Source organism: Oryctolagus cuniculus, chromosome 18, assembly GCF_051225735.1.
Source record: "Oryctolagus cuniculus isolate XC-2025 breed Fujian yellow rabbit chromosome 18, ASM5122573v1, whole genome shotgun sequence".
In the NCBI taxonomy this organism is placed as follows: domain Eukaryota; kingdom Metazoa; phylum Chordata; class Mammalia; order Lagomorpha; family Leporidae; genus Oryctolagus; species Oryctolagus cuniculus.
In genome coordinates, this window is record NC_142884.1 from 11,914,500 (window position 1) to 11,931,603 (window position 17,104).

The 17,104-nt window shown below is 63.3% G+C and overlaps 1 protein-coding gene across 1 annotated transcript; it reads left to right on the top strand.

Moving 5' to 3' along the window:
• Positions 1-7,538: 7,538 nt before the first annotated feature.
• CCDC8 (coiled-coil domain containing 8 subunit of 3M complex) lies at positions 7,539-10,729 on the top strand. The gene has a single exon (XM_070062061.2). The coding sequence runs from the start codon at positions 8,457-8,459 to the stop codon at positions 10,338-10,340; it is 1,884 nt and encodes a 627-aa protein (XP_069918162.2). The 5' UTR covers positions 7,539-8,456; the 3' UTR covers positions 10,341-10,729.
• Positions 10,730-17,104: the final 6,375 nt, after the last annotated feature.

Sequence of the window (17,104 nt, forward strand, 5' to 3'; positions counted from 1 at the left end):
CGCGGCTGGTGACATGTGGGGGGCAGGGCAGGGAGTGGGGAGGTCACCCGAGTGGGCATGGGGGTGCCATGACCTGAGTGGGTCATGGGGGGTGAGAGTGGGAGGGGGTAAGATTGGGCAGCAAGCCAGTGCCAATCAAGTGGGCGTTTTTATCTGAGTTCCCTAACCTGTGGGTAACAGCTGAGTGGGCGTGGTCAACCCCTGGCTGAGCGTGGGTCCTTCCTTCCTTGCGCACGGTACAGGAGCCAGCCCGGGGCACGGCCCCACAGAAACCCCCGCCTTGGTGGAGCTCAGTAAGAGGATGAGCTTATCTGAGCGACTTGCGTACACGTGCGGGAGCGCAGGTGGCATTTGAACACCTGTGGGAATCGCTCAGTGATTACAGCGTCTTGCTAAGTGCGCATGCTTCATTCACGCGTGCTGCACCCGAGAACTATTTTCCAAGCACCTGCAGTGTGCAAGGCCCTGGGGAATACGGCGGGGTACGAAACAGACCCAGAAATTGCCCTCGTGCCTGGCCCAGTCAACATTTGGGCCGGTGCAGGTAACCCTGGAGTCAGCCAAGTCCATAGGCGAGGGCGTGCGTGTCTTTGCGTGTGTGGGTGGTGCCTGCGGGCAACGTCTGAGAACGGGCAGAGTGTGCGTGGGGTGTGTGTGTAGTATCTGAGTGCGGGAGGGTAACCTCGGAGTCAGGGCTGGGGGAGACCCAAAGACCCGCCAGCCACGCCAGCAACCTGGAGAGCCCTGCGGACCGGCCGCGCAGTCGCAGTCGCAGCCACAGCGCAGCGGCGCGTTCTATCGTTGCCATGGAGACCGCCGGCTGCCCCAAGCGCCTGCGCAGACGAGTGTTTGCCGGATGGCCCGGTTCTGCTCCCCGCGGGTGCTGGCGCCCGCCCCTGCGGCCGGGGCAGGAGGCAGCCCGGGGAGCTCAGGCCCGTCCAGTGCTGGACGCCCCCTGGACGCGCGTCAAGCCAAAGCCATGGCTGCCTACTATGCGTGCAATCCTGGGCAAAGCTGCGTGGACCCTCTCCCCGCCTGCAGCGGTCACAGCGCGACTCCCTGCCCGGAGTGGTGCCTGGACAGAGGGTGCTGCATACAGGTCTCCCCAGATGAAGGGCCAGAATCGCCGAGACTTCCAGGGAAGGTTCCCTGAAGGAGGAACACTTCCAACAGTGCTTCTTTTTAAAAACAGCATTAGGCCGGCGCCGCGGCTCACTAGGCTAATCCTCCGCCTAGCGGCGCCGGCACACCAGGTTCTAGTCCTGGTCGGGGCGCCGCATTCTGAGCCGGTTGCCCCTCTTCCAGGCCAGCTCTCTGCTGTGGCCAGGGAGTGCAGTGGAGGATGGCCCAAGTGCTTGGGCCCTGCACCCCATGGGAGACCAGGAGAAGCACCTGGCTCCTGCCTTCGGATCAGCGCGGTGCGCCGGCTGCAGCGGCCACTGGAGGGTGAACCAACGGCAAAAGGAAGACCTTTCTCTCTGTCTCTCTCTCTCACTGTCCACTCTGTCAAAAAAAAAAAAAAAAAAGCATTAATATTGAACACACACACACACACACCCGCCCCAGTGGCGTCCCTTGTGAAGATAAGAAAGAAAAAAAAAATCCGCTAAAATCCAGACGTGCTGGAGTTCGGCGGGTAGACAGGTGCACCCTTGAGTTCTCAAATTACCAGGAGTTCAGGGATCCTAGAAGATTTGAGCTGAATTTATTTTCAAGAATATAATGTACACGGACACACGTCTACTGGATGGGAAGGCTGAGACCCACCCCCCACCTGCCCCACGCCCCCTCGCCGTGGTTCACTTTCATTTGAGCTTCTGCAGGATCCTTGGTCAGGGCAGTGGGAGCTCTAGACGGATCTCTGCCCAAGCTTGTTGCATGCTGTTCCCTGTCGTGGCTCGGCTGTCGGAGAACAAGGGACGTGGTGACGCCTCTTACACCGAAGTGCAGCCTACGACTGTATCGTGCTTCATGTGGTGTTTGTTGTGGGGTTCCGCACGCCGTGTTCACCTCTGTGATACCCCACCAGCGAACTGTGAGTTCAAGGTCACCCATGAAACCACAAATCGCCTCCCGCGTCTCTTCTGAGATCCTCTGGCTGGCACGTGTTCTGGGACCGCAACGCGAGCTGTCGCGTGAGACCCTTAATGATGCAGAGTCACTTTCCTGTCAAAGCATCACCAGCAAGGCAAACCCGAAAAACCGAAAGTCACAAGGAGCCCGGATGTCAGGCTGGGGCTGACCTCCGTGAGCCGCCTTTGTGGTGGGTGCTATGTTGTGCAAATCTGAACTGGTAAGATGTGTGCTAATGCAATCCCAGCCTGCTTTCTGATAGCTGGAGGGGCTCAAAGGAAGGTGAATTTGGAAAAACCACCTGGTGGCTAAAAAGATTCTGAAAACCACTTCCTACATCTCACTACAGAAGCATTAATGTGAGTAGGGGGGCTGGCCAGACCTCCACCCCCTGGGAGAGGATTCCACAATATAAAGTGTGAGCAGACTTCAAAAAGCTCATAGAAAATGAGCTTAAAAATAAGGTTTTTTATAAAAGACTTACTGGTTTATTTGAAAGGCAGAGTTATGGAAAGAGAGAGAGAGAGAGAGAGATGGAAAGAGAGATATTTCATCCACTGGTTCATTCCCCAAATGGCCGCAAGAGCTGAGGTTTGGCCAGGTGGGAGTCAGGAGCCAGGAGCTTCTTCCAGGTCTCCCACATGGGTGCAGGGCCCCAAGCACTTGGGCCATCCTCCGCTGCCTTCCCAGGTGCATTAGCAGGGAGCTGGATCAGAAGTGGAGCAGCCGGGTCTCAACTGGCAGTCCAGTGTGGGACGCTGGCGTCACAGGTGTCAGCTTAATGCGCTGAGCCACAATGCCAGTTCCTGGGTGTTTTCTTGTTTTTGTTTTGCACAAAACTTTCTGTTTTCTGAGTTTTTTGGATTTCGCAAGAACAGATGCGGAGTGACAAAGCAGGGCTTGAGCCTGCACAAGCCACTTAACCTCCCTGTGCCAACTGTGTTTTGTGTCAACAAGGACCACTTGGGCTTGGCGGTCTTCTTGCACAAATGCCCACAACAGACAGGGCTGGGCCATGCTGAAGCAGGAAGCCTCGAACTCAGAACTCAACCAGGCCTCCCACGTGGGTGGCAGGAACCCAACCCCTGGGGCCAGCACTGTCCTGCCCCCTTTCAGGGTTTGCCCAGCTGGAAGCTGGCATAGAAGCCGGGCACTGTGCTATGGGGAGGCCAGCATCCCAGCCAGTGTCTCAAGTGCTGAGCCAAGCCCCTACCCCCAGGAATGACAGGACAAGGGGATCCCCAGACAAGGGGAGCACATCCAGGGGTGTCACTGAGACACATGGGGTGGGGGGGTTCCTGGTGGGGGAGACGAGTGGCTCTCCAGAGTTGTGGATTCAGGGTCACACAGCTCCGGGGGCCAGGCTCTGCTCCCTGGCCTCCTGTGTCTGAAGGAGCCCCCCCGCCCCAGCAGAATCTGCCCGGCTGGCTGTGGGGGTGCGCGTTCTGGGGACCCTTTCTGAATCGACCCCTCCTAAGCGACTTCAGCTTGCAATCATCCAGATGCCGACTCAGCATGTTTGACCTAATTCCTGGAAATGAGAAAGGGGAGTTGCATGATGGCCGCCGTGTGGGGGCGCAGCCAGGGCGGGGCCTCTGGGACGCTTCCAAGGTCTCCCTCACCCAACACTGAACCCCAGGGCTCGGAACCCCCATGACAGCTGTCGCTCCCCCTCTTCGTGGAGGAGCAACACTGAACCCTGCCTAGGCTTCATACCCGAGTCACGGCACCATTATGTCGCTCCCCCTCTTCGTGGAGGAACGACACAGGACCCTGCGCTGTTCTTTTGTCTGCTCGGCCCTCCCCGGGTTTGCTGCTGGTTCTTCCCGGGTTGGCTACTGTCCCTTCCACCTCCGTGGAAGGGCGGTTCCCCCTGGCCACATTCCCCACTTCCGCAGGGGAGCGGCACACCGCCGGCCGGCTTTCTCGGGGGCTGCACAGGTGTCCCCTTAGATGTTCCCGGTGCATGCCGTCTCTCTCCTCCTTTATAGTCCTCCTCTGCCAATCCCAACTCGGCTGCCCACACGCCGAGTACGCTGCTCTCCTCCAATCAGGAGCAGCTCCTGCTGTTTATTGGTTGAACTGGAGGCAGCTGTGCAGAAGCTGTTTACTTCTCTCCCAGCGCCATATTGTGGGAGAGCAGATGCATAGAATAAGTCTTAATTCCAGTAACTCAGTCTAGTCCGGGCTGCTCCCCACAACAGTGCTCACTTCAGGGGCAGTTACTCCTGAGGGTCAAGGTCGGAGTGAACGTGGAGCTTTGCCTTTGGAGTCTTCCTCCTTGCAGCCAGCACAGCCAGGGCGGAGGCAGGCAGAGCACTCACTGCACACTTCCTGTGGGCGCCTTGAGAATGAACGCAAACTACAGGGGCCAGCGGCATCACTTGCAGCGTCGGCATCCCATATGGACGCCTGTTCAAGTCCCGGCTGCTCCACTTCTGATCCAGCTCTCTGCTGTGGCCTGGGATAGCAGTAGAAGATGGCCCAAGTAAAAAAAAAAAAAAAAGAAGAAGAAGAAGAAGGTGGCCAAAATGCTTGGGCCCCTGCACCCCCATGGGAGACCCAGAAGAAGCTCTTGGCTCCTGGCTTTGGATCGGCACAGCTCTGGCCATTGCGGCCATCTGGGGAGTGAACCAGCAGATGGAAGACCCCTCTCCCTCTCTCTCTCTTTCTCTCTTTCTGTGACTTTCAGTATTATTTTTGCATCTGGGTAGTGGGATTCCGCCCTGCTCTCTTGTTGTTTCCTTTAAAACCTGTCTTTCTCTGCATTTCGATGGTGGCGGGATCATCCCTCAACTGCTTGGGGGGGGGGGGATTTCTCGCCCTTCCCCCCAGAAAACTTTCTACGGCTTTCGACACCTGAATATCTCATCTCCCAGGTCGCCCTGGCACGATTTCTGGGATCATTGAGCCCGCCTTCCTAACCCGGGGTGTCCCGGGATTCTCCTCTCGGGGTTCTATGGCAATTTTTTAGGCGAACCGGCTTTGGGGAGGAGCCGCCCGCCCCAGCCCTCCGCGGGCGCCCCAGCTCCCCAGCTGCCCCGCGGGACTCCGCCCCGGGCCCCAGCCCCCTGCCTCCTGGCTCGGCCGAGTGCGGGAGCGTCCGTGGTTGCCATGGAGACCGCGAGTGCACGGAAGGAACCTCTGCGCTAGTGGGCGGGGCTGCGGGAGGCCCTGGGGCCGCGACCGGGCTGGGCGGGGGCTGCTGCGGGTGGAGCAAAACCCGGCGGACCCCAGGGACCTGGCTCTGCAGAGCACAAACAGCCGGCGTGAGCCAGCGACTGCAAAGGCCGGCGGGGACCTCAGCCACCTAAGATTTATTTAAAAGGCAGAGTTAGAGAGAGAGAGAGAGATATCTTCTATGCACTGGTTCTCGCCCCAAATGGCCACCAAGATCTGAGCCAGGTCAGTATCAGGAGCCTGGACCTCCATCCAGGTCTCCCACGCAGGTGGCAGGGGCCCAGGCACTTGGACCGTCCTCTGCTGCTTTCCTGGGTCGCATTAGCAAGGAGCTGGACGGCAGGGGAGCAGCCAGGACTGGAATCGGTGCTCTGATATGGGACACACAGGTTTGCAAGCCACAGCTTAACCCTCAACACTACAGTGCTGCCCCACTCGTTCATTTTTGTACTGGTATTAAGGTCATCACCACACCAGGTTTTTGTGTGTTTTAAAAAACCCGTGGGGGGCTGGCGCTGCGGCTCACTAGCCTAATCCTCCGCCTGCGGTGCCAGCACCCAGGGTTCTAGTCCTGGTTGGGGCGCTGGATTCTGTCCTGGTTGCTCCTCTTCCAGGCCAGCTCTCTGCTGTAGCCCGGGAATGCAGTGGAGGATGGCCCAGGTGCTTGGGCCCTGCACCTGCATGGGAGACCAGGAGAAGCACCTGGCTCCTGTCATCGGATTGGCGCGGCGCCAGCTGTAGTGGCCATTTGGGGGGTGAACCAACGGAAGGAAGACCTTTCTCTCTCTCTCTCTCTCTCTCTCTCTCTCTCACTAACTCTGCCTGTCAATAAAAAAAGATAAAATAAACTTCTGAAAAGGGCTCACGGCATAGAAAGGGTTAAGGATTCCCAGGCTACAGGAGCCCTGGTGGGTCAGCCTGCAGAGCCTGTCATAAGATGACCTTTGAGCAGGGGCCAGAGTAAGGTGGGGGCAGGACATTCTGGTTGGACAAGGGCAAAGGCCCTGGGGCAGGGGGAGCCTGGTGTTCAGCAGAGAGGAGGTGGTGTCGCCAGAGTGGAGTGAGGAGGAGAGGATAGGAGAGAGGCAGGAGAGATGTTGTAGGGCTCTGTGGGCAGTGGTGAGGACGAGGCTTTTATTCTGTGTGAAATGGAAAATTTTCAAACGAGCAGCGACAGCTCTGGGAGATCTTTCGAAAGCTTCCCCCAGCTGCTGAGCCCAGGTGGGGGCAGGTGGCGCGGGGGAAGCAGGGACCCCCAGTGACAAGGGGCAAGAGATGGGGGTGGGGCTTCAGGGGCTGAGGCCACGAAGGGAGAAGAATGGGATGAAGCTGGCAGCCGGGTCTTCGGCAGCCTGGCTGGGGTTTACTCCAGTGCTGGGACCTGGTTCCGGCATCAGACCCTCCACTGGGAGCACCGGGTAGCCCGGAGCAGTGCCAGTTCGCCCACTGGTAAAAGGCTGCAAGCGAGGGTCCCCCACCGGGGCCCTGGCACCAGGTGCCTTGGGCACATAGCAAACACCTGGGTCCAGGGAGACCCCCAGGCCGGCCACCTGTTACTACTGCTAGTCCCGCTGTTCCAGTGCGTGTTACCTGGGGAACCTTACAAACACTCCACACCGCAGGGGTCCTCAGCCAGCCTGTCTGTGATGGGGCCTAGGGACACCGGGTTTCATTTAACTTATTTGAACTGATATTTCCGATCGCTAAAAATGCAAGCAATCCTGGTAGAACGAAAAATGCAAGTCTCTCCCGCCTCTGGGGGTCCCCATGCCCCTGCGTGGAAACAGCCGCTGTCGGCAGTACTCGAACACACGGTTTGCATGTGGAAATGTCTAGACTTTGGTCTACACCCGCGCGTGCACACACACACACACACACACAGGGCTGAGAAGTCAGGTCCAGGCCCAACTGCTGCCTAACCAGATGACCATGAGGAGGTGCACTTGATTCCTGGGGCGCCGGATCCCCACCGCGTAATGGGCCCACCATGCGCAGTCCCTGTCCCACACACAGTGCAGTGGGCATCCGATGAGCTATTCATGGCAAACACTTAGAATAACGCCCAGGACATGGGAAGTGGCCCCAGAAACCCTGCCACATAGTCTGTGACCGTGGAAACAGATCTTAAGGTAGTCACCCACACACTCAAAATATTCGTTGAGCGCGCCCCCCGAGGTGCAGCTGGGCTCTGGGGCCACTAGCCACGTGCATTGAAAACCGCTGCTTGGTGGCGCCCGTGGCGGCGTTGGCATCCCCTCCTCCGGGGCCTGCACGTTCGGGAAGGGCAGGTTTGGGGACCGCGGCCTTGGCGCGTCAGGTGCTGACGTGGGCTTCAGCCCTTGGCGCTGCGGATCGGGGCCCCAGCGAGGCGCGGGGCGCGGCCACACCCCGGCGGGGGAGGAGAGCGCGGCTGCCCCGAGGGGAGTGGACAGCCCCCCTGTCAGTCTTCCCGGGGCCGGGAGTGTAAGAGGAGAAGGGGAGGTGGGCCTCCCGGCGGGGTGCGGGCGCCGAGCGGCTTCCTGGCCTTGGGCTGCGCCGCCCCGAGCGCGCGGGCTGGGAGGTGGGAGGCGCGGCAAGGTCAGGCCGGAGCCGGGCGCCTGCCAGCCTTGGGGGCGGGAGACCCTCCCGCGGGGGCTGGGCCGAGGCCTCCCGGCGCTCGGCCATATTGAATAGCCTCGGCCTGTCCGTCTTTGTCCGCCGAGTCCGCTCTCCGGTTCCCAGCCACGTCCCGGGTGCCTGGGGCGGGAGGGAGCCGGTGGGCCCCGGCCGACTTGGCGTGGCCTTCGAGGCTGGGGACCCACGTCCCTCTGGCTCCCGCGAGCGGCCTGCGCGCTGCTTCCCCACCAGCGTCGGGGTGAGCAGAATCTGGGCACGCACTGGGCTTGCTGCGAGCGAAGAGCCCGCCCGGTCCCTGGCTCCCCTACCTCTGCCCCAAGACCCGAGGCTGCTGGTAGTTTGTTCGGGCTCTTGGCCCGCCGGCCCCAGAGACCACCCTGGAGATCTTAAAGACCCTCGAGAAGAGCCACGTGGGGGGCTGGTTCCCCTGGGGCTTCCTGCCGTCCCCCGACAGCCTGATCCTATGGAGCGTGCCGGACTCCTGCAAGGATGTGGACTTGGACGTGCTGGTGGAGGCCCTGAAGCCGGTGGGAACCTTTAAGAAGATCGGCAAGGTGTTCCGCCGCGAGGAGGACTCCACCGTGGGCATGCTGCAGATCGGGGAGGATGTGGACCACCTGCTCATCCCCCGGGAGATCCGGCTGGCCGGGGCCGTCTGGAGGGTCATCTCCAAGCCGGCCACCAAGGAGGCGGAATTCCGGGAGCGGCTGACCCAGTTCCTGGAGGAGGAGGGTCGCACCCTGGAGGACGTGGCGCGTCTCATCGAGAAGAGCACCCCGCACCCGCCGCAGCCCCCCAAAAGGCCCAAGGAGCCCGGAGGGAGGCGGCGCGTCCCGCAGATGGCCACGCCGCCGCCGCGGCTGGTCGTGGGCACGTACGACAGCAGCAACGCCAGCGACAGCGACTTCAGCGACTTCGAGGCTTGCAGAGCCCAGGCCGCCAGGGGCGCGCGCCGCGGCCGGAGGGTGCGCAGGATGCCGGTCAGCTACCTAGGCAGCAAATTCCTGGGCAGCGACGTGGAGAGCGAGGACGACGAGGAGCTGGTGGAGGCCTTCCTGCGGCGCGGGGAGAAGCAGCCCAGCGCGCAGCCCGCGCGCCGCCGCGTCGCTGTGCCCGTGCCCGTGGTGGAGGACAACCCCGGGCCGCCGCTGTCCAGGGCCGACCGGTGGCGAGAGTACGTCGGCCGCGTGTCCTGGGGGAGGCTGAAGCAGAGGGTGAAGGGCTGGGCGCCCAGGGCCAGCCCCAGGCTGGGCGAGGCCAGGAGGGCCTCCACCGAGGGCGTGGAGCCAGAGCGCGCTGGTGGTGGCGGCGGCGGCCGTGGGGAGGCGGGCATCGCTGGAGGGGCGCCCAGGCCCAGGCGATGGAGGCCCAAGATCACCTGGGCCTCCTTCCGCCTCCGTCGGAGGGCGGGGGCAGGCGTCCTGGCCGACCAGGGGGCAGGGGCTGCAGAAAATCAGAGGGCAGAGGCCGTGGCTGACCAGGGGGTGGCAGCTGCAGATAATCAGAGGGCAGAGGCTGTAGCTGACCAGGGGGCAGGGGCTTTAGATAGCCAGAGGGCAGAGGTCTTAGCTGACCAGGGGGTGGCAGTTGCAGATAATCAGAGGGCAGAGGCCATAGCTGACCAGGGGGCTTTAGATAACCAGAGGGCAGAGGCCTCAGCTGATCCAGGGGAAGAAGGTCCAGATAACCAGAGGGCAGAGGCCGTGGCTGACCAAGCTGACCAGGGGGCAGGGGTTTTAGATAGCCAGAGGGCAGAGGCCTTAGCTGACCAGGGGGTGGCAGCTGCAGATAATCAGGGGGTAGAGGCTGCAGCTGACCAGGGGGCAGGGGCTTTAGATAGCCAGAGGGCAGAGGCCATAGCTGACCAGGGGGTGGCAGCTGCAGATAATCAGAGGGCAGAGGCTGCAGCTGACCAGGGGGCAGGGGCTTTAGATAACCAGAGGGCAGAGGCTGTAGCTGACCAGGGGTCAGGGGCCTTAGATAACCAGAGGGCAGAGGCCTCAGCTGATCCAGGGGAAGAAGGTCCAGATAATCAGAGGGCAGAGGCCTTAGCAGACCAGGGGGCAGGGGCTTTAGGTAACCAGAGGGCAGAGGTCTCAGCTGATCCAGGGGAAGAAGGTGCAGATAATCAGGGAGCAGAGGCCTCAGCTAATCCAAGGGCAGGGGCTGTAGGTAGTCAGAGGGCGGAGGCCTCAGCCATCCAGGAAGCTGAAACTCCACCTGCCCTGGGAGCCACAGGGCCCGTGCCAGGAGCCAGGGCCCGCAAACCGGTCAAGACCGTGAGATTCCAGACCCCTGGACGCTTCTCGTGGCTTCGCAAGCGCTGGAGAGCCTTCTGGAACAGCCCCCGGCTGCCAGTCCTGCCCAGGAGAGGCCCCCGGGCAGGGGAGGCCAGGAGCCTCCAGGTGCTGAGGGCGGGGGCCAGGGCCGAGGGGGGGCGGGGGGAGCGAGAGCAGGAAGCCCAGCTGTGAGGGGGCTCAGGCGGGCACCTCGGGGAGCCTGGCGGAGGGACCCCTCGCGCCCGCCCTCCGCCCGCTGAGCCGCTTCCCTTTCTCGTGAAAGTTTTCTCTCTCATGCATTGGTTTAAAAAAAAAAAAAAAACAACAAACTCCGTGTAGCAACCCAGAGAATGTAAAGAAGCCGAGACTGTGGGGCTGCCGCGCCCACGTCTCGTGCGTCCTCAATGCGGTTCCTGGTGCTCAGCCGCGGACGGAGCGGATTCCCGCCTTTCCCTGGTTCCCTCTTGCCCGCCTGTGTCACGTGGGCAGCCTCCTTGAACTTGAACCGAGGCTTCGAGCCAACAAGCAAATAAAAATGCTTACGAGTCCATTTCTTAGCTTTGGACTTGGCAACCGACAAATGCCTCTTGCTGCTGTCCCGTCCCGGCCTCCGCGATGGCTCTCCTGTCTTTATGTCGCCGCTTTGCCCGCCATCCCTGCACCCTTGGGCTCTGCTGGTTCCGAGGGTGCTCAGCCCAGGGCTTGCACACTTCACCCCAATCTTGGGTATGGGGATTCTGAACCCCCACCCCGGGGGGAAATGCATTAAAAAGACAGAGTCCCAGGACACTGGCACCAGCGATATGAATTGGCCTGGGCTGGCTCTGTGGGTTCTGACCCAGCTCTCCTAACATCCGGGCCAGGTGTGGGGAAGGGGCAAGGAGGCGGGTTGCTAAGGCCGGGTGGGGGGAGGGGAGAGAGTCTGTCTGAACTGCCTGCGCGCTTCACCCACCAACCCCCAGCTACGCTGAACACGGGAGAAAAGGGCGTTCGCCCCCACGCCCCACCCCCACCCCATTTTGTCTTCCTGGCCCGGGGCAAGCCTGGCCTCAGGTTCTTAGCTTCTCCCCTGGGAACTGGAGAATTGCGTCCCGCCGGCGCCCTCGCTTTCTCCTCCGCCTGCTGTTTTCCGAGTTTCCCGGCTGTGTTGCGGGGGAGGGGGTCGTTGCTAGGACCCCCGTGCTCGGGGCAGTGGGCGCCCAGCTGCGAGGTTCCCGGGCAGCCCGAGACCCCGGGGAGGTGTGAAGTGGGCCCCGCCTGGGGCTGGGGGTCGAGGGGAGGTGGCTCCGGACTGACTGAGCGCCCACACTGTGGTTGGCGGTGGCCGTGGGCCTGCCTTGGAGCGGTGACCACGGCGGACCTGGCGAAGGGGAACGCAGAGTCAGGGAGAATCAGACGCGGGGAGAAGCCGTGGCCGGGAGCTGCAGGCTGCAGACTGCCCCTCCCTGCCCGGCCGCACGGCCGCCCGGAACTGGGTGGGTCTGGAGGGGCGGGCATTGGGGTCCGAGGGACGGAAAGGGGTGTGGCCCTAGCAAATAGGTGAGAGGCCAGATGGGCTGAACACCAAGCCGGGTGCTGATTTCACAACCCTCAGCAGCGTGGGCTCCGCCCGCTTCACGCTGCGCGCACGCACGCCCCCAGACCCAGCCTGGAAGGCAGCGCGCGCGCACACACGCGCGTCTAAGCCCCGTGCAGACCCAGGCGCGCCCTGATCGGACGCCAATGACTGAGCAGTCTGTCGCGACTTGCGCCCGGGTGGGTGCGTGGCCACACACGGGTTGTGCTCACGCGCGCGCTGTGCTGGGTGCACGCGCCCTGCCCGGCTGTCGCGAGCACCCACAGTCACGCAAAAGCAGCCCAGGACGGGCACAGACAGAACTACCCACAAACACAGCAGCTCTCCTCGCAGCCTCTCTGCACACACCCTGAGAGCGTGGACACATCTGCTCCGGGATGCCTCCCACCTCCCCTCTCCGTGGGACACAGCCCTCCCCACGCCACCTCTCGCCGTTCACAGCAACCCCAGCACGGGAGGCCCCAGAGGTTGGGAGGAGCCCGGGGTGACCCAGAGCTCCTGGTGTCTGTAGCGTTGTGCCTTCCAACGTGGACTCCAGGTGACCGAGGGGAGGGGCCCAAGACCCCACGCCCCCTCCAGCAGACGACACGTGGGGGGGACAGCAATGGGACATGTTGGGCCCCCAGCTGAAGCCTTGGTGGGTGACAGAAGAGACAGCGGCGGGGGATTGGGGTAAGGAGGGGCTGGGGGTCCCCCCGCACCACCATGTGCCCTGGGGTAGCCAGGGGGCATCCCCCCAGCCCTGCAACAGCCGGAGCTGCGCCAATCCGAAGCCAGGAGCCAGGTGCTTCTCCTGGTCTCCCATGTGGGTGCAGGGCCCAAGCACTTGGGCCATCCTCCACTGCACTCCCGGGCCACAGCAGAGAGCTGGCCTGAAAGAGGGGCAACCAGGACTAGAACCCGGCTCTGCAGGCGGAGGATTAACCAAGTGAGCCACAGCGCCAGCCCCCCAATTATTTATTTTTAAAAGCTTTATTTTGTTTATTTGAAAGGCACAGTTATGGGGGCAGGGGGAGACAAGAGACAGAGATCTACCATCCACCGGGTCACTTCCCAGATGGTCACACCGGCCAGGGCTGCGCCAGGCTGAAGCCGGGAGCCTCATTCGGGTCTCCCACGTGGGTGGCAGAGGGACCCAAGCTCTGGAGCCATCGCTGGGGCCCCTCGTGGTCCCCGTTGGCAGGGAGCTGGATGCCGGAGCTAGAGCTGGATACGGAGACCAGGCCCTCCGCCACGGCCCGGGCAGCGTTTTAACCGCCAGGCCAAGCGCCCACCACACCTGAACTGTGCTTTGGGGAGCACTCTCGGAGAGACAAGTGAGTCCGCGGCGGACAGCCCGTCGCAGCACCCCAGCCCCGACCCACCCGCGCGCAGGCCGGCGGCCCCCAGTCCCCCTGCGCGCTCCAGCCGGGGCGCCCGCACGGTTTGCGTGGCGGTGCTGCAGCGCCGCCTGGCGGGCGCGCCCGGCTCTGCCGCGTGGGTGCGGGCGGGGTCGGGGCGCAGGGTCCCGCGGCTTCTCTCCCGGCGGTTCTAGAACAGGGCCACGCTGCCGGAGCCTCGGGACCCCCCTTCCCCCACTTTAGCAGCCCCAAGGGCCCACGCTGACTCAGCCTCTGAAGGAGGGGGAGGTGGGAGCGGGCGGGGTGGGGTCTGGAGCGGGGCCCGGAGTAAGACAAACTCGGGTCTGAACTCCCCCCTCCCTTTTTTCCCCCGAGTCTCAGTTTCTTCATCTGGGAAATGGGAGTGAAACCCCGCCTCCATCCAATTTCTCCAAACCTACGCTCCTTACCGCACGCGCGCCCTCTCGTTCTGCAAATCGTTTCCCTCGCTTCCTGCGGCCCCCACGACCCTGCCCAGGTCCAGCCCCTGGCCGGGTTCCCCAGCCCCGGTCTCCGGCTCCAGCCTCGCCCCCTGATGGCTGCGGCTCTTACAGCACACGGCTCTCCGTCCCCTGCGCGAGACCCTCCCGGGGACCCCCAGCACCTCATCCCGGCCTTCGCGGCTCTGCCAGGCTGAGCCCCCGCCACGCCACCCTCGGGCGCCCGCGCGGTCGCTTGGAGCCAGGACCCGAGGAGGAGCCTGCGCCGGCCCCGTTGCGCGCCGGTGGTGTGCGGGGCGCTGTGTGAGGAGGCTTTCCCTGCGGGATGCGGGGTCTCTGCCCGGCCGGCCTTCAAGCCGACTCTATGGCTAGAAGGCAGCAGATGGGACAAGAGACGCGGGGGATGGCGTGGTGGGGGAAGGGTGCTTCCAGGGCTCACTCCCACCCACCACCCCCTGCCCCCCCCCCACGCTGCTCCTGCTCCGTGGATGCACCTGACGGCCCTGTTGTCTTGTTGTCACTAGAATGGAGGGTCCAACGACCCCTGGGAGCCCTGGACAGTGCTCCAGCTTCCAGGCCACCACGATGTGCCCTCAGCTCACCCCGGTGCTCCCTCCCGCCACCCGCTCCTCCCTGCCTGGGGTTTTGGGGGCAGCTAGTGAGGGTCATTCGGTCTGGGTTCAGAATCCAGCGCTGTGCGTCTCTGAGCAGGTCACCGGCCCTCTCCAAGCCTCAGTCGTGCCTAAACTTGCACCGAAGCCCTCTGAGGCCCTGCAACAGTGCCGTGCAGTAAGAGCTATAGAAATGGGGCCGGCGCTGTGGTGCAGCAGGTAAAGCCGCCGCCTACAGTGCCAGTATCGCATATGGGCACCAGTTCAAGTCCTGGCTGCTCCACTTCCGATCCAGCTCTCTGCTGTGGCCTGGGAAAGCAGAAGATGGCCCAAGTGCTTGGGCCCCTGCACCCGCATGGGAGACTCGGAAGAAGCCCCTGGCTTCAGATCAGCTCAGCTCTGGCTGTTGCAGCCAATTGGGGAGTGAACTAGCGAATGGAAGACCTCTCTCTCTGCCTCTGCCTTTTAAATATTTTTTTAAAAAAGCTATAGAAATGACAGCTGTCGTTGTGCATAGTGATCAGCGTCGAATCCCAGTTTCCCGCTTCAGAGCGGACTCACCTATGCAGGTTACCCCCACCACCACCACCGTGCACCTGCGCGCTCAGGCAGCACCACAGCTACGCGTCTCTCACCAGCGGTCTTTGAGCGCCACCTGGTGGGCACCATGAGCGCCGCGGCGTGCGCGGGCTGGGGGCGGCGGGGAAGCAGAGCCCTCCTCCCTCGAAGGGCGCCTGGCTGCCCCCGATGCACCGAGGCAAACCGTCACGCCACGTCCTGCACGCCGAGGGGCGAGCCGGGGACTCCTGCCCACTCGCTGGCTCTGCTCCTCCCTTCGCACTGGTCTCGCTTCCATTTTGCAGTTACTTGGCTGCGGGCATCAGAAAAGCTGGCGGCCAGGCGTCTGGGAGTCCCTGAGGCGTGACCACCCCAAAGGAAGCACCCGCACTCTGGGGGCTCAAGGCGACCCCGGACGGACTCGTTCAGATTTGAGGCTGCGGTCTCCACGGGCACCCGGCTGAGGGCGGCGGTCAGGCCCTGGGGCACTGGTCTCCCCGGTCCCTGTGCCCTCAACCACAGCCAGAACTTTCCCTCTTGGGATGAACTTGACAGCTGGAGTCCAGCCGGACTGGATGGGGAGAGATCATTACAAAAAAACTTGCTGGTTCACTCCCCAAATGGCTGCAACAGCCAGGCTGAAGCCAGGAACTCCACTGGGTCTCCCACGTGGGCGCAGGGAGCTGGATCCGAAGTGGAGCAGCCGGGACTCGAACCTGTGCCTACTGCACGCGGCGACTGTATCCACCGCTGTGCTGCAGGCCGGCCCTGGCGATCTCTTTAAAGGCCCTCTTAGGAGCTCAAATAAAGCTCGCCCCCCTCATCCTAGGGCACTGCATTTGCTGCCACTGTTAGGTCACGTGGGGCCTCGGGGGGAATTCTCGGACGGCGCGGTCAGGGGAAGCTCGTCCCACAGAGCGGCGAGGCCACGGGCGTCCTCCACTCGCAGCGCCACCTGCCATCCTGAGCTGGTGGCCTCGCACGCAGTGCCCCACGCGGCCGGCAGAGGGCGCAGGCCACCTCCCGCGCGGGAGCGCAGCTCGCTCAGCTGTGGGGCAGGATTGGCTCGCTGGTTTCCGGGCTTTGCTTCTGCACTGGGTACATTTTCTCTGGCTCCAGGCTTGCTGGGAGGTGCCTCTGCCCGCTGGCCGCGCTCAAGGGTCCCAGCGCCAACGGGGGCATTTGTGAACCTGGGCCGGGGGAGCTGGGAGCACTCAAGTATTCGGAGCATCCGCCTCTTGGCCCGGCAGCTGCCCACAGGGGCTCAGCTCGGCAGGACCCGTGGCCCCGCTGGGTCTCCACATGGCCTCCAGGCCTGGCGTGCCCCGTCCCAGGACCGCTAACTGGGGTGGTGCTCGTGGGAGGTGAAGTCAGGGTGGGGGAGCCCCAGAATATCCTAGAAGAGGAAGAGGAAGGCCACGGTCCCCCCCCCCCCGCCTCACCCCGCCCCCTGGGAAGAAACAGCCCAACAGCTCCTGGGCCGAGGGCGGGCTCCCAGCCTGGTGACCGCAGCTGACAATGGGCCCAGTGGAGACCGCAGCTCCCACGCGCGGCCTGGTGCGTCCCAGCCTGACCTGCTCCACGCCACGTGCTCGCCACACACACACACCCCTCGCACAAAGCCCGCGCTAGCACAGGGCTGAGACCCGCGTCCCCGCAGAACACCCGCCTCCAAGCCGCTGACCACACCGAGCTGGGCGGTGCTGCCGGCCCAGGCAGAGCCCGGTTCAAAGCCTGAAGGCCGGCTTCTGCGGGAAGCTAGGGAACCCGGGGCGCCCCCCATCAGGGGGCCTGGGTGTCGGGGTGCAGAGCCCACCTGGGGCAGGCGCGGGCCACAGGCGAGGCAGCGTAGGCTTTTTAGCTCTGATCTGTATTGGAGAGGGAGAGGGGTGGAGAAGGGAGAGGGGGTGTCAGCCGCTGGTTCACGCCATCTGCGTGCGGGAGCAGCAGCCCCCCGCGCACCGCGGCCAAGCGCTCGCTGCAGTTGGAGCTGGGACCCAGCCAGTGCTCTGGTGCGGGACACCTGCGACTCCACCGCACGCCGGCCTGGGTTTCCGGTCACCCGGGTAAAGTATGATCCCCGAGGGATTCTGGGAAGACAAAGCCCAGCGGAAGTCTAAACCGAGGCAACTTCCGGTCTGGGCTGTGGGGGGGGGGGCGGAGGGCGGAGCGCAGACCCCGCAGGCTTCCCGCGCCTTTGTGGACACCAGAACGCGCCGACCTCAACATCTTTTGCACCAGAATAAACTCGAGTCCGTCTCCTCAGGAACGCCGCGGAGTGCAGCCCGAGCCGGGTCACCCTCACAGGCCTGGGCGCCTGGTGTCAGTGACAGCGCCCCCGGGCGGGACCGACCCAGGCTCCTGACCGGCAGCTCCAGCACCTGGCACGGGC

Bases quoted from the DNA above. Each gene is read 5' to 3' on its own strand.
- CCDC8 (XM_070062061.2), top strand. From the start codon at position 8,457: ATGCTGCAGATCGGGGAGGATGTGGACCACCTGCTCATCCCCCGGGAG.